The 12,360-nt window shown below is 67.8% G+C and overlaps 1 protein-coding gene across 2 annotated transcripts in view; it reads right to left on the reverse strand.

The window, feature by feature from the left end:
• Positions 1–12,360, reverse strand: part of SEMA3F (semaphorin 3F) — a 58,138-nt gene that overhangs the window by 11,875 nt on the left and 33,903 nt on the right. Inside the window, exons 6-9 of one of the 2 annotated variants that reach the window (XM_075939550.1) lie at positions 10,632–10,721; positions 5,570–5,663; positions 2,780–2,899; positions 637–776 (exon numbers count right to left, since the gene is read on the reverse strand). In XM_075939550.1, the coding sequence (XP_075795665.1) occupies positions 637–776; positions 2,780–2,899; positions 5,570–5,663; positions 10,632–10,721 (444 nt within the window). The remainder of the gene's footprint in view (positions 1–636; positions 777–2,779; positions 2,900–5,569; positions 5,664–10,631; positions 10,722–12,360) is intronic. The other variant, XM_075939551.1, reaches the window with a different exon arrangement.

A 12,360-nucleotide genomic window follows, 5' to 3' on the forward strand; every position in this document is an offset into this window, starting at 1 on the left:
TGGGAGGGTCCCAGCTACACCAGCCCCAGCCTCGCCTAGCAGGGGGCGCCGTGGGGAAGGTGGTAGCGCTGCCCGGGGCAGGGGACTCCCAGCAGGGGGCGCTGACCGAGGCAGGGTCTCAGCAGGGGGCGCTGTGGGAAGGGGCAGGACACTGGCTGGGGGGGGTCCCAGCTATGCCAGCCCCAGCCCCAGCCTCGCCCAGCAGGGGGCGCCGTGGGGAAGGTGGTAGCGCTGCCCGGGGCAGGGGACTCCCAGCAGGGGGCGCTGACCGGGGCAGGGTCCCAGCAGGGGGCGCTGTGGGAAGGGGCAGGACACTGGCTGGGGGGGTGTCCCAGCTACGCCAGCCCCAACCCCAGCCCCAGCCTCGCTCAGCAGGGGGCGCCGTGGGGAAGGTGGTAGCGCTGCCCGGGGCAGGGGACTCCCAGCAGGGGGCGCTGACCGGGGCAGGGTCCCAGCAGGGGGTGCTGAGGGAAGGGGCAGGACACTGGCTAGGGGTGTCCCAGCTATGCCAGCCCCAGCCTCGCCCAGCAGGGGGCGCTGCAGGCGCTCTGTCTCTAGGGGACACCTGGGTTGTGGCAGTCCCAGCAGGGGGCCCTGCAGGACATGGGCAGGGCGCCCGGGGAGCCGGCGGCGTACCAGGCAGATGCGCCCGATGCGGGAGTACACGGCGGGGCTCTGCGGGGCATCGGCCGATTTCTCCCGGAAGAAGAAGTAGAGCTTGTTGTCGTTCCTCTCGGCGCTGTCCGGGATGAGCTGGGCGTGGACGAAGGCTGGGTCTGCAACCAGACAAGCCAGCGCTGTGAGGCCATGTGCATGTGCGCCCCAAGGCCAAGGGGACAGGAGCCTGCCCTGCAACCTACTGAGGGGCAGCACCGTGGCAAGAGCCCTACGTGGGGCAGAGTTAAGGTGGTGCGTGGATCGTCTATCCTGGGAATGCTCGACAGGGCAACTGCCGTTTCCTCATAACAATTCTTCATGCTCTATCCTAGGCGTGAGCGAGCGAGAGCCCGTCACCTGGAACTGGCTAGCTAGGCAGGTCCCTGCTTTGTGGGGAATGCACCCCCAGCACGACCCCCCCAGGGCCTTCCCACGACCCCCCAGAGGACAGACCAGGGTCCTGCAAGTGACCAGAGCATCTCAGCACAAAGCAGCGTCGGGGGCTGTGCCCTGGTACTTGGGGGGAGCGCAGACACAGGAACACGGCGGTGGGGAGCTCCCACCCAGACTAGGCTAACCGGGGAGCTCGGACCTAGCCACCACCCCCACTGCCGCAACCAGCCCTGCGACTCCAGAACGGCTCCCACTTCGGGAATCGGTGGCAGGCAGGAGCCCCCACCCGGCTGGCAGTCGGCCCCCAAGCCTCGGTGATTTCCACGCAGCTGGAGGCAGGAGGCGCGAATTTCTGGCAGCCGGGTGGAGGGCGCCCCGGGCGTGCCCTGCTCCAGTGGCTGTCCATCATCCATCAAGGGGCCTGGTGACAGCTCCGCCCTGAATTGCAGCTACTGTGCCGAGGCGGAACATGAGCACCCCGGCTTCCGTTTACTCAGCTGTCGCTGCCGCGCCGCGGGCACAGCTCCCCGGCCCCCTCGGCTGCCGCGGGGAAGGCAGGCAGAGCCGGAGGGATGGCTGGGACGGGTGGGAATCGACAGCCCGTTCCCAGCCACACACATCAGCAGGTCTCCGCGCGGAGCCATGATCGCTCCACTCCAACCCTTCCAGGCACCCGACAGCCTGGCCGTCCGTCCCCAGACAGATCCGTCTGCCTGTCTGTCTGCAGAACCATCCGTCGCTCCACCCCGACCCTTCCAGGTGCCCGACAGCCCATGTGTCCACCAGACAGATCCGTCTGTCTGTCTGTCTGGTTTGCTCTCTGTCCTGTGCTGTTCCGATGCCGCGGCCTTGGCTCTGCAGTCCGTGAGGCGAGCTGGCACCGGCACGTCAAGGGACTCCCCCTGCCTGGCCAGCCCCTTGCACTGCGGCTCAGGCGCCAGGCAGGAATTCCTGTCGGTGCCCGTGGAAGGCCCTCCCCTTCCCAGGCCCGGCGGGCGAGTGAGTCTGGGCGCACACCTGCCAGGATCTCGGGCCTGCGCCGGGCCAGGGCTCCCCGTTCCAGGTCCCGGCGCGGGGAGGGGCTCTGCAGGACCCTGGCCCGACGGCAGGCGCCCCGTTCGCTTCTCTGCTATTTCCTGGGCGCGTGAGGTTCCCGAGCAGGGCAGCCGAGGCCTCGGAGCCTGGCTCTGGCAGGTGGAACCTCTCCCTGCTGCCGACGGAGCAGCAGCACATCCTCCACGCCCGGCAGAACCGGGCCCGGGCTCCCCCGGCACCAGCAACGCCACGGCAGGCCGGGGAGCGGGAGGCGCTCGGGAGGGCGAGGTCCATGTCCCTGCGGGGGGGCCAGGTGCCCGCTGGAGGGGGAGCGGACCCAGCGCTGGGAAGCCAGGCAGAGCAGGGATGCGGGAGCCCGGAGCGGAGGCAGAACTGCCCGTGGGAACCAGGAGGGGCAGATGCGCAGGCCCGGTGCCCAGGACGCAGCCAGCAGGGAAAGGCGCACACAGCTGCCGGGTGGGGGGAGAAGCAGCGGGGGCCAGGAGGGAAGCGGAGGTAAATCCGCCGTTCACACCACCCTGGTTACAATGCGCCTGGCTGGCTCCGGGCTGAGCCCCGGCCGGGCGCCGCAGCGCAAGGAAGAGCGCCCCAGGCTGCCCCTGGCAGGGGCCCACGGCCAGCGCCCCGCCGGAGCCAGATGGGCAGGGCCAGGCTGGGGCCCGGCTGGACTCACCGTTCAGCCAGCGGGAGTTGTACTGGTCGGTCCGCATGGCCGTCTGCTTGCCCATGGTGCGGAAGATGGCGGCGTCTGTGCCCATGAAGTCGATGTAGACCCCGGCGTAGAGCTCCTCGTCTGCGGGGGGAGGGGGCAGAGGTGAGGGGGGACTTCCCGGAGCCGGCCTGGGGACCCCGCAGCCCCGCCTCATGCAGGCCCCGGATCCTGCCCCCAGGCCCTGCCCAAGGGGGGCTGCTGTACGCAGGGACGTGTGGGGAGAGCCCAGCGGGGAGTCCCAGGGCTGCCTGGACGTGTGGGGAGAGCCCAGGGGGTCCCGGGGTTGCCCGGATGTGTGGGGAGAGCCCAGGGGGTCCCGGGGATGCCTGGGCGTGTGGGGAGAGCCCAGGGGGTCCCGGGGTTGCCCGGATGTGTGGGGAGAGCCCAGGGGGTCCCGGGGTTGCCCGGATGTGTGGGGAGAGCCCAGGGGGTCCTGGGGATGCCTGGACGTGTGGGGAGAGCCCAGGGGGTCCCGGGGTTGCCCGGATGTGTGGGGAGAGCCCAGGGGGTCCCGGGGATGCCTGGACGTGTGGGGAGAGCCCAGCGGGTCCCGGGGTTGCCCGGATGTGTGGGGGGAGCCCAGGGGGTCCCGGGGTTGCCCGGATGTGTGGGGGGAGCCCAGGGGGTCCCGGGGCTGCCCGGACGTGTGGGGAGAGCCCAGGGGGTCCCGGGGTTGCCCGGATGTGTGGGGAGAGCCCAGGGGGTCCCGTGGTTTCCCGGATGTGTGGGGGGAGCCCAGGGGGTCCCGGGGTTGCTCGGACATGTGGGGAGAGCCCAGGGGGTCCCGGGGTTTCCCGGATGTGTGGGGAGAGCCCAGGGGGTCCCGGGGTTGCCCGGATGTGTGGGGAGAGCCCAGGGGGTCCCGTGGTTTCCCGGATGTGTGGGGGGAGCCCAGGGGGTCCCGGGGTTGCTCGGACATGTGGGGAGAGCCCAGGGGGTCCCGGGGTTTCCCGGATGTGTGGGGGGAGCCCAGGGGGTCCCGGGGTTGCTTGGACATGTGGGGAGAGCCCAGGGAGTTCCAGGGCTGCCCAGACGTGTGGGGGGAGCCCAGGGGGTCCCGGGGTTGCCCGGATGTGTGGGGAGAGCCCAGGGGGTCCCGGGGTTTCCCGGATGTGTGGGGGGAGCCCAGGGGGTCCCGGGGTTGCTCGGAGATGTGGGGAGAGCCCAGGGAGTTCCAGGGCTGCCCAGACGTGTGGGGGGAGCCCAGGGGGTCCCGGGGTTGCCCGGAGTGCAGACACCTCTGGTCCGGGGAAAGGGACCCCGCCCCACACCAGCCGGTAGCCGGGTCGGTCTCCCAGGCGGTGCCCCTGGGCCCTGCCGCTCCCGGGCCCGGCTGCCAGCGCTCTGCCTCGCCACGGCCCCAGCGCACAGCCGAGCCGGGCTGGCGTGTAAGGCGACACCCGCGCCTGCCGAGGATCACCGGCCAGGGGATTAGCAGCAAGCGAGCTGCGGCCAAGGCTACGGGGGGAGGCGGCGCAGCTGTTGCCGGACAGGACACGGCTCCCACCCTGCGCGATTTCACGGCTCCTGCCCCGCGCAGCCCGTCTCAGTCGCCCGGCCCAGGCCTGCCCGGCTCCGGCTGCGGAGAGAGGTGCCCGCAGGGCCCGTTGCGTGTGGCCAGCGGGGGAGCAGGAGCCGGGGCAGGGCAGCGAGCGGGGCACCAGGCACAGGGGCTGGGACACGGGGCGCTGGGGGCAGGCAGCCCCCCCGGCGTGAGGTGCCTCGCGGTGGCCCCGCCGCACAGGCTGTTCCCGCGCCGGAGGACAGGACAGAAATAGGACAGGAAATCGGGGCGGGGTCGCTCCCGGCGGACTGGGCTGACTCACCGTTGCCAGGCCCAGCCCGGGGCTGGAACTGACCTTGCCCAGCAACGAGAGGCCCTCGGGGGGGGGGGGGGACAGTGGAGCCTCTCCTCCCCGTTCCCCTCTTCCCACGCCCATCACCGGGGCATCTGGGCGCCTCTGGCCACGGCCCTCCCAGCCTAGTGTCCCTGCTGCCTTCCCCCCCAGCCCAGGACGGGGTTTGCTGGCCCCACAGCCGCTGGGGCACCGGGCCCAGGACTCGGATCCCTGCTGACGCTCGGCTCCCGTCTCCCCCCCCAAGCAGCTGCCGGCCCTGCCGCCCTAGGCAGCGTCTGGTCCCGCTGGTCCCGCACGGCCCGTATCTCCCAGCGCGCGGCCCCGCTCCATGCCAGGGGGGACACAGAGCCCGCAGCCGGGCGGAGAGAGGCCGGGGCCTGTCCTCGGGGGGTGCCCCTGAACGGACCCAGCTCCGTGGGGCTGGGGCTGACTCATGCGGGGGAGGGGGCGGGGACGAGAAGTCCTGAGGCCTCCTCCCACGCCAGTCGGTGCCAGGCCACTCAGCGCCAGGCCAGCTGCAGCCGCCACAGGCAGCACGGCCCCTTCCCTCCGCCGGGCCAGCCCTCCCAGATACCACGCCAGGCCCAGCCCGTGTCCCCAGCACTGGACTGCCCCCTGCCCCTGGCGCCCTCCCTCAGAGCCCCGCAGGGCCTCACCCTGTGGGCACAAAAGCAGACTTTTGTGGGAGGGATAGCTCAGTGGTTTGAGCATTGGCCTGCTAAACCCAGGGTTGTGAGTTCAATCCTTGTGGAGGCCATTTAGGGATTTGGGGCAAAAATTTGTCAGGGATGGTACTCGGTCCTGCTGCGAAGGCAGGGGACTGGACTCAATGACCTTTCCAATTCTAGGAGATAGGCAATCTCCAGTAATTTAATTTTTAATTTAGACTCACTGATCAAGGCTGAGACGCTGTCCACCTTGGGGTCATAGGAGCACTTCCCCTTCCCGGACTCCAGCTTCTCCGGCTCCAGGTAGAAGATGTAATCCTGGGAGAGAGGGAGGGGCAGCAGGTCACACCCACCCCTCCGTGTGCACAGGGCCCCACAGCGCCGTCGTCACGCCGAGAGATCGCACACTGCTCCTCGCCCAGCGGGGCACCAAGGCGCCGGGGGTGCATGGCAGCCGGGTCGTTCCACGCTCCACTCGGAGGCCATGAGGGGCGTGTGTGTGTGTGTGTGGCAGCCAGGTCATTCCACGCTGCATGCGGGGGGTCGTGGAGGGACGGCCCTTGGCACGGCGCAGGCAGAGGGGAATCCGCCGTGGCCGAGGCGGAATGTGAGCAGGACACGGGGTTAACACGTCTCCTCTGGATATTTGGTCATGGGATTAGTGTCGCTTCACAGCTCCGGCACCAAACCGCAGCTGGGCGCAGGGCGGGCAGGGTTATCACATAGCGTGGCTCCCCCATCTTGCTGAGCCACGGCACCTCAGTAGGCTGGGGCACGGCCGCATTGACGGGCAAAGCCAGGCCCGGCCCTGCTGAGCGCGGAAGGCAGAGACTGTCCGCACCCCGGCGGGGATCACGGCTCCGGCAGGGCTGCTTTGCAGGAAAACCCCGGGGCCCAAGCGGCTGAGAGGAAACGATCGTCCAGAGCAACAGGTCTAATCCTGCTGTGGCTCTTCATTCTTTGCATGCAACAAGTGTCTCCTACGCAACATCCACGCAGCGGCAAGGTGCACGGCCAATGCACACGGAGCGGGGGCTCCATGCGTCTCCATGGCAAAGGGGCTGGAGGATCAAACGGTGAGCTCAGGCTACACCTCCTATGGCATCTCACGATACCGGAGGTTTCATTCCAGGAAGTTCCACCCTGCCCAGGAGCACAATCCAGGAAGTACCGCCCTTGAATGCTGCCACACAGGAAGTACCGCCCTCGAATGCTGCCACACAGGAAGTACCGCCCTCGAATGCTGTACCGCCCTCAAATGCTGCCACACAGGAAGTACCGCTAAGGTTGCTAGGTGTCTGGTATTGGCCTGGACAGTCCGGTACTTGTGGCTTCTGTCCGGTAAAAAAAACCCCAAAATACCGGCTGCTCAACAACTTTGGTCTCCCGTTTGGGGTTTTTTTGCCCAACCAATTTTTTCCCTGCCATGTTCGGTATTTTTTGTGAAACTATCTGGCAACCCTAAGTACCGCCCTCCAACGCTGCCACACAGGAAGTGCCGCCCTCCAACGCTGCCACACAGGAAGTGCCGCCCTCCAACGCTACCACACAGGAAGTGCCGCCCTCCAACGCTGCCACACAGGAAGCTGGGTGGCATTCCAGGCACGTGGCAGTTCACTTGGACCTGACTTGGCGCACACTGGTGCGGTTGTTTCCCCCGGTGTCTCCTCCCTAGGGGTGCCAACGTTCCATTGGCGCAATGCCGAAAACCCTCGCCCCGCCCCTGCCCCCCCCCACACTACAGCTTCCCTCCCTCAGTGGCTTGCTGCCCCCCAACCTCACTTTCACTGGAGCTGGGCTGAGGGCTCTAAATCGGGATTTGGGGTGTAGGAGGGGACTCCCGGCTGGGCAGGTAGTTGGGGCGTGGGAGGGGGTGAGGGCTCTGGCATGGGGCTGGGGATTTGGGGTGCAGGAAGGGGCTTCCGCCTGGGGGGGAGCTGAGAGATTATAAATATGGGGGGAGGGGCTTGGGGTGCAAGAGGGGGCGGGCTCTGGGGTAGGTCCGGGGATGAGGGGTTTGGGATGCAAGAGGCGCTCCAGCTTTTGAGGGGCTCAGGCCTGGGCATCGGGGTGCATGGTAACCTTTGGCCGTGAGGCGTGAGCCAGTCTCTGGCTCCTCATCACACAGGCTCCAACACCCTGCCCTGCAGCAGCTGGTGCTGGCCCCGGTCAGAACTGGGACGCTGGCCCAGATGGAGCTGGACTGACCCGGTCCGGCAGTGCCCACGGTCCCGGCTCTCTGGGCAGCCCCAGGTGTCCCAGCCCCGGGCGGTGACGTTCTGTAAGGCCGCAGGAGACAAACCACCGTGAGTGAAAAGCCAGAGTGGCCCCATGCCACCTGCTTTTGTATGGCTCCCGTGCCGATGAGCAGGGGGTGTGCATCGCAGGAAAACCCCCAAGCCCTGACACGGGTCTTCGCCTTCGCCGTCCGAAAGCCACGCGCCCGCCCTGGGTGGGAACCTGACCCGTTTTGTTTTCCTTGCGAGAACGAAACCGCCCTCCCCACGGTCACTGCAATCCGTCACTGCCCGACGCGTGGGAAACAGACCGCTCCTGTTCGGTGCAAACCCGCTGGCACGTCTCCACGGCCTCTCGCCCAGATGTCCGGCTGCCTCTGACGGCGGGGACAGGATGGCGGCTAGCGGACGGGATGCGCCGCGCCCCCTGGCCTGACACGGGGGTGAGAAGCAGGCTCGGGACGAGCTCCGAGTGTGGCAGCTGGCTTGGAAGTGGTGGATTTGGCCGGCCGGCTGGGAAAGACGCAGGGTGCCAATAGCTAAGCGCTGAGCTCAGCCCGTCCCGCAGCGGGCTCTGCTGAGCGGGGCGGGGTGGAAGTGCTCCTAAGGATGGGCTGGAGCAGACAGATTTTCGGCGGGGCGGCTGAGCCAGGGCGGCAGGCGCGGGTGCGACACGGAGCTGCGCAGGGACCCCAGGGCTGGAGGAATGGATGGGCTGGAAAAGAGCGTTCGGCGGGGGACAGGCAGCGCTCACAACCGGCTTCACAGGGCGCACATACATCAGTGCCACTGAGGTTGAACTGGGGACGTGCGAGCCCTGGCCATTTAACGGCCCATCCCCTCTCAGCAGCCAGCACCCGACCAGCACTGCGCGCACACACCACTCCCCAGCTGCGCGTGTGGCACAACGGAGCCATCTCCTCGCACTAGTGCGCTCGAGCTGCACTAGAGAGCCCTGGAAAGCAACCCAGCCTCGGGCAAGGCCTTTACTGTGGGTAATTCAGCCAGCCCCCCAGAGTGTGTGGGGTGACACCTCCTCGCGCAGGCACCCCAAGACCAGTCGTGTGGGCCCTGCCATGGGTCCCAAGGGCACGGCTGGCGCCCTAAGTCACATGGTGTTCTTTCTGCTCCCTGATTGGATGGCGCAAACCTTTTAAGCAGGAGGCCGTGTGCTGAAGGGCATGAGGAAGGGCACCCCACGGGGCAGGCGCTCACATAAGCCCCCCACATTCTGTCCCAGGATGGCAGTGCTGGGCTCCATCACAGGAGGCATCTGTGGGAGGGGGTGCCCAGGGCTGTGTGACTCCCACCCTCATGGCTGCTTCAGGGGCCTGGCCTCCTGTCACGGTGTTACGTTACCGGATGTTACGGGAAGCAGCCAGATCACTGCTGCACCCATGGGGGGGGGTTGCCCCCCCAAGTTGGTACAGAGGGGGCCATGTGAGGTATCAACCAAAGGCCCACTGTCTACTGATTCTGTATGTGCTCTCCGTATACCTGTATAATGTCTGTGTGTGGAGTTAGGAATATGGACTCTGTGTGGAGACTGGAAGTTTCTCTATATGTGGTTGAGCAATGGGTGAGAAAAGCTCACCTATGGACAGGCTAAATAGCAAGGCTCCAGGGACAATAGGTCTCTTAAGTACCAGAGACCCACCTGGGAAGGGATCCAGGTGCCTGGCCACTGACCATGTGACAGTCTCCGGCTTGGAAGAGAGCAGGACGGGAGATAAATAGGCCATGTGGCCGACTCCAGCTGGGTGCTCAGCTCAGCTCTTCATCCCAGAGGCAGCCATGCAGGGATCGAAGAGCCGGGAAGAACTGTGGACCCATCCTGACGTAGGATGTGCACCAAAGACTTTTAAGCCAGCAGCTGTAACATCTCTGCTAGAGCCTGCATTGAGAACTGGGAGATTCGATGCATGTAATGTAGGATAGTTTGGCAACCTCACTCTCAGGCTTTTCTTTCTTTTAGTAATAAACCTTTAGATGGTAGATTCTACAGGATTGGCCCAGCGTGATTTGTGGGTAAGGTCCAGAGTATAAATTGACCTGGGATCTGTGGCTGGTTTCTTGGGACCGGACAGAACTCGTTCGGGGAAGGTGAGGTTGGGTTCGGGCTTCTGGCTGGCCAGGCTGGCAGCTGGAGTGCTCTGAGACTGGTTTGTGGCCTATTTGGGAAGGTCTCCAGTATGGGGCTGTAAGGAGCCATGAATTTGAGCAATTCGCCCTGAGCGGACGCCCTCAGCTGTGCCCAGCCCTGGCCCGTCACACACGGTCTCAGCCCCCCGCTGGGGGCAGACGCTGTGCCCCCCCATGCTCCGGCACACTGGGGTGGGGGAGGCGGACGGTCTGACCCCTTGGGGCCAGGTCCCGGCGGGGTGGGGGCAGGCGGGGCTCTCTGAGCCCGGGAGGAGCGTGTGTGCGAGGAGCCCTCGCGAATAGCCTGGGGGGAAGGTGGGGGCAGGGCACGTGCCCTGCTGGCTGCCCCTTGGGAAGCAAAGCCCGGCCTGGATTCCTCTGGGGGTAGCTGGAGCCAGGGGGGCAGAGCGGTGCCCTGGCAGGGGAGCGCGGAGGGTGGCGCTCGGCACAGGAGGAGCGTTGCCCCTGATTCCTCCCGGCGCCCGAGCTGCTGATGGAGCCAGCACTGGGAACCCGCGCTGCCCCCACGCTGCGAGCCGGCCAGCGGCTAACCCAGCGGGAAGCCGATCTCATGCAAGAGACACGGTCGGGGCAGGGGCACGGAGCCGCACGCCCGATCGGGCCCACTCCCAGCTACAGGCAGCAATCCGGCTCCTGCCCGGCCCCCCGCCCGGGCGCGGCACTGGGGTCGGCTGATGGAGCCAGCGTGCAGCGCCCGCGCGTGCTGGGTGGTCGTTCAACGAACGCCGGCCAGACCCGGAATCAGAGGCCGTGGCCCCGCTCCCGGCGGCGCGAGCTGGGGAGGAGACGCGAGGACACGGCCTAGCCGCGGGTGAGCACTTAGCTGCATGCCATGGGGGTGGGGGGAGGCCGGCTCCCACCCTTGGGGGCTGAGTGTGAGTCCCACCTTGTGGTCTGCTGGTGTCGGGCGGTGGGAGGTGTCGGCGGCTCGGCTTCCCCGGCCTCCCGGCTGGAGGCTTTGGCTCAGTGCAAAGGCCTGAGGAGAAGGAGCAGTGCAGAGCGTTAGAGCCATGGGGACGCTGGCGCCCCGGGGGGTGCACGGGGCCGGGCACTAAGAGGGGCCGCCTGGGGCTGCAGCAGGCGGGAGGGGTGATGCCCACTTGGACGGCATGAAACTCCTGCCTGCCCTAGTCCCTAGAGCGCTCCCACGGGCAGGCCCCGGGCACGCCAGGCGCCTGTGTGTGCCACAAGAGACTGCGCCCACCACGTGTGTGGCACTCACCGGGCGGGGCTCCTCCTGCCCCGTACTGCCACTGCCAGCCGGCGCAGGGCTGAGCCGTGCCCTCCCCTGCGATCCCGGCACAGTGGGCAGGGCCACGCCCCTCTGGGCTGCGTGTGACCACATCGGCATGCTTGGCTCGGGGGCGCCCCGCCTCCGCTGGGAAGAGGGCGGAGCCCCTAGTTCTGCACATGCTGGGAAATCCCTTCCTGACCCCAGCTCGGGCCGGGAGCATGAGGGTGATGCTACCCCCAGTCCGACGGAGGCCAGCTCACCTGGATCCTGGGCCTGGGGCCGGCAAGAGCCCCTGCCCCTCCGGAGAGGGCGGGCCAGGAATCCAGGGCGGTGCTGGAGGGGCTCAGACAGAAAAGCCCAGGCTGATGCGGTTTGCACACGGGGCGTGGACAAGAGCGGGTAGACCCTTCCTTCTGCCGGGCGGGGGCCTCTGGGAGGCGACAGATAGCAAGGGCCGGGCTCGCTCAGGGCCCCAGGTGCTCCCACATTAGGGACGTGAGCCCAGAGGAAGTGCACAGATCCCCGACGCGAGCCCCTGAGGGGGGGCGGGCACAGCCCATGCGAGCCAGGGAGCACCGCTGGATTGGAGGGGGCTGCGGATGTGGGGAGCCCCTCTGCCCAGGCCCCTCCTCGAGGGCAGCCCCTGGAAAGCCAAGACGGGTGTGGCCCGTTCTACACGAGGGCCCGAAGACGCCTGCCCGTGCGGCTGTGAGCGACGCACCCGGCGCTCCGGAGAGCAAGGCAGGGGGAGCCAGGACTCGGCGGGCACCACTGGGCAGTACTGCCCCCCAGCCTCGCCAGCCGGGAGACGCGCCAGGGGCTGTGATGCGGGTTCTGGGGGGCAGCTTGTCTGCTGCCCCAAGCTCTCTAGCTCGGGGTGAGCGCGGAGGCGAGCTGCTGCCACGGAGCCGGGCAGGGTGTGGGCTGCCTGCCGGAGGAAGGGCGGTGGGGCCCCGTCTGTCCCCGGCCCAGGGGGTGCCCCGTGAATCTCCCCACACGCGCGTCGCTGCTTGGCAGGGTGCGATATTAACAAAGACCCTCGCAGACTCGGGCGCGCTCCTTACGGGGCAGACGCACGCTCGGGACTAGCTCCCGGGAGCCCCCAGCCGGCTGCGGCACAGACCCCGGGATGCCCTGCCCACGCCATTCGCCACGCTTGTCTGCCCCCTTGGCGGTGCCAGGAGCCCGCCAGACAGACACAGAACTCCGCAGGGAAGTGCCATCTGCCTGCCCGTGGGATCCCTCCCGCCCCACGGCTCCACGCAAAACTGGGGCCTGCCCCATCTGTCTCCCGTCGCGCGGAGCCATGGAGCGCCCCCTCAGCCCGGCAGCCCCCGGGCACTCACCAACGTGCCAAGCCCAGTGCAGAGGTTCTCCCTCA

The sequence above is a fragment of the Pelodiscus sinensis genome, chromosome 11 (genome assembly GCF_049634645.1).
Source record: "Pelodiscus sinensis isolate JC-2024 chromosome 11, ASM4963464v1, whole genome shotgun sequence".
Lineage (NCBI taxonomy): Eukaryota > Metazoa > Chordata > Testudines > Trionychidae > Pelodiscus > Pelodiscus sinensis.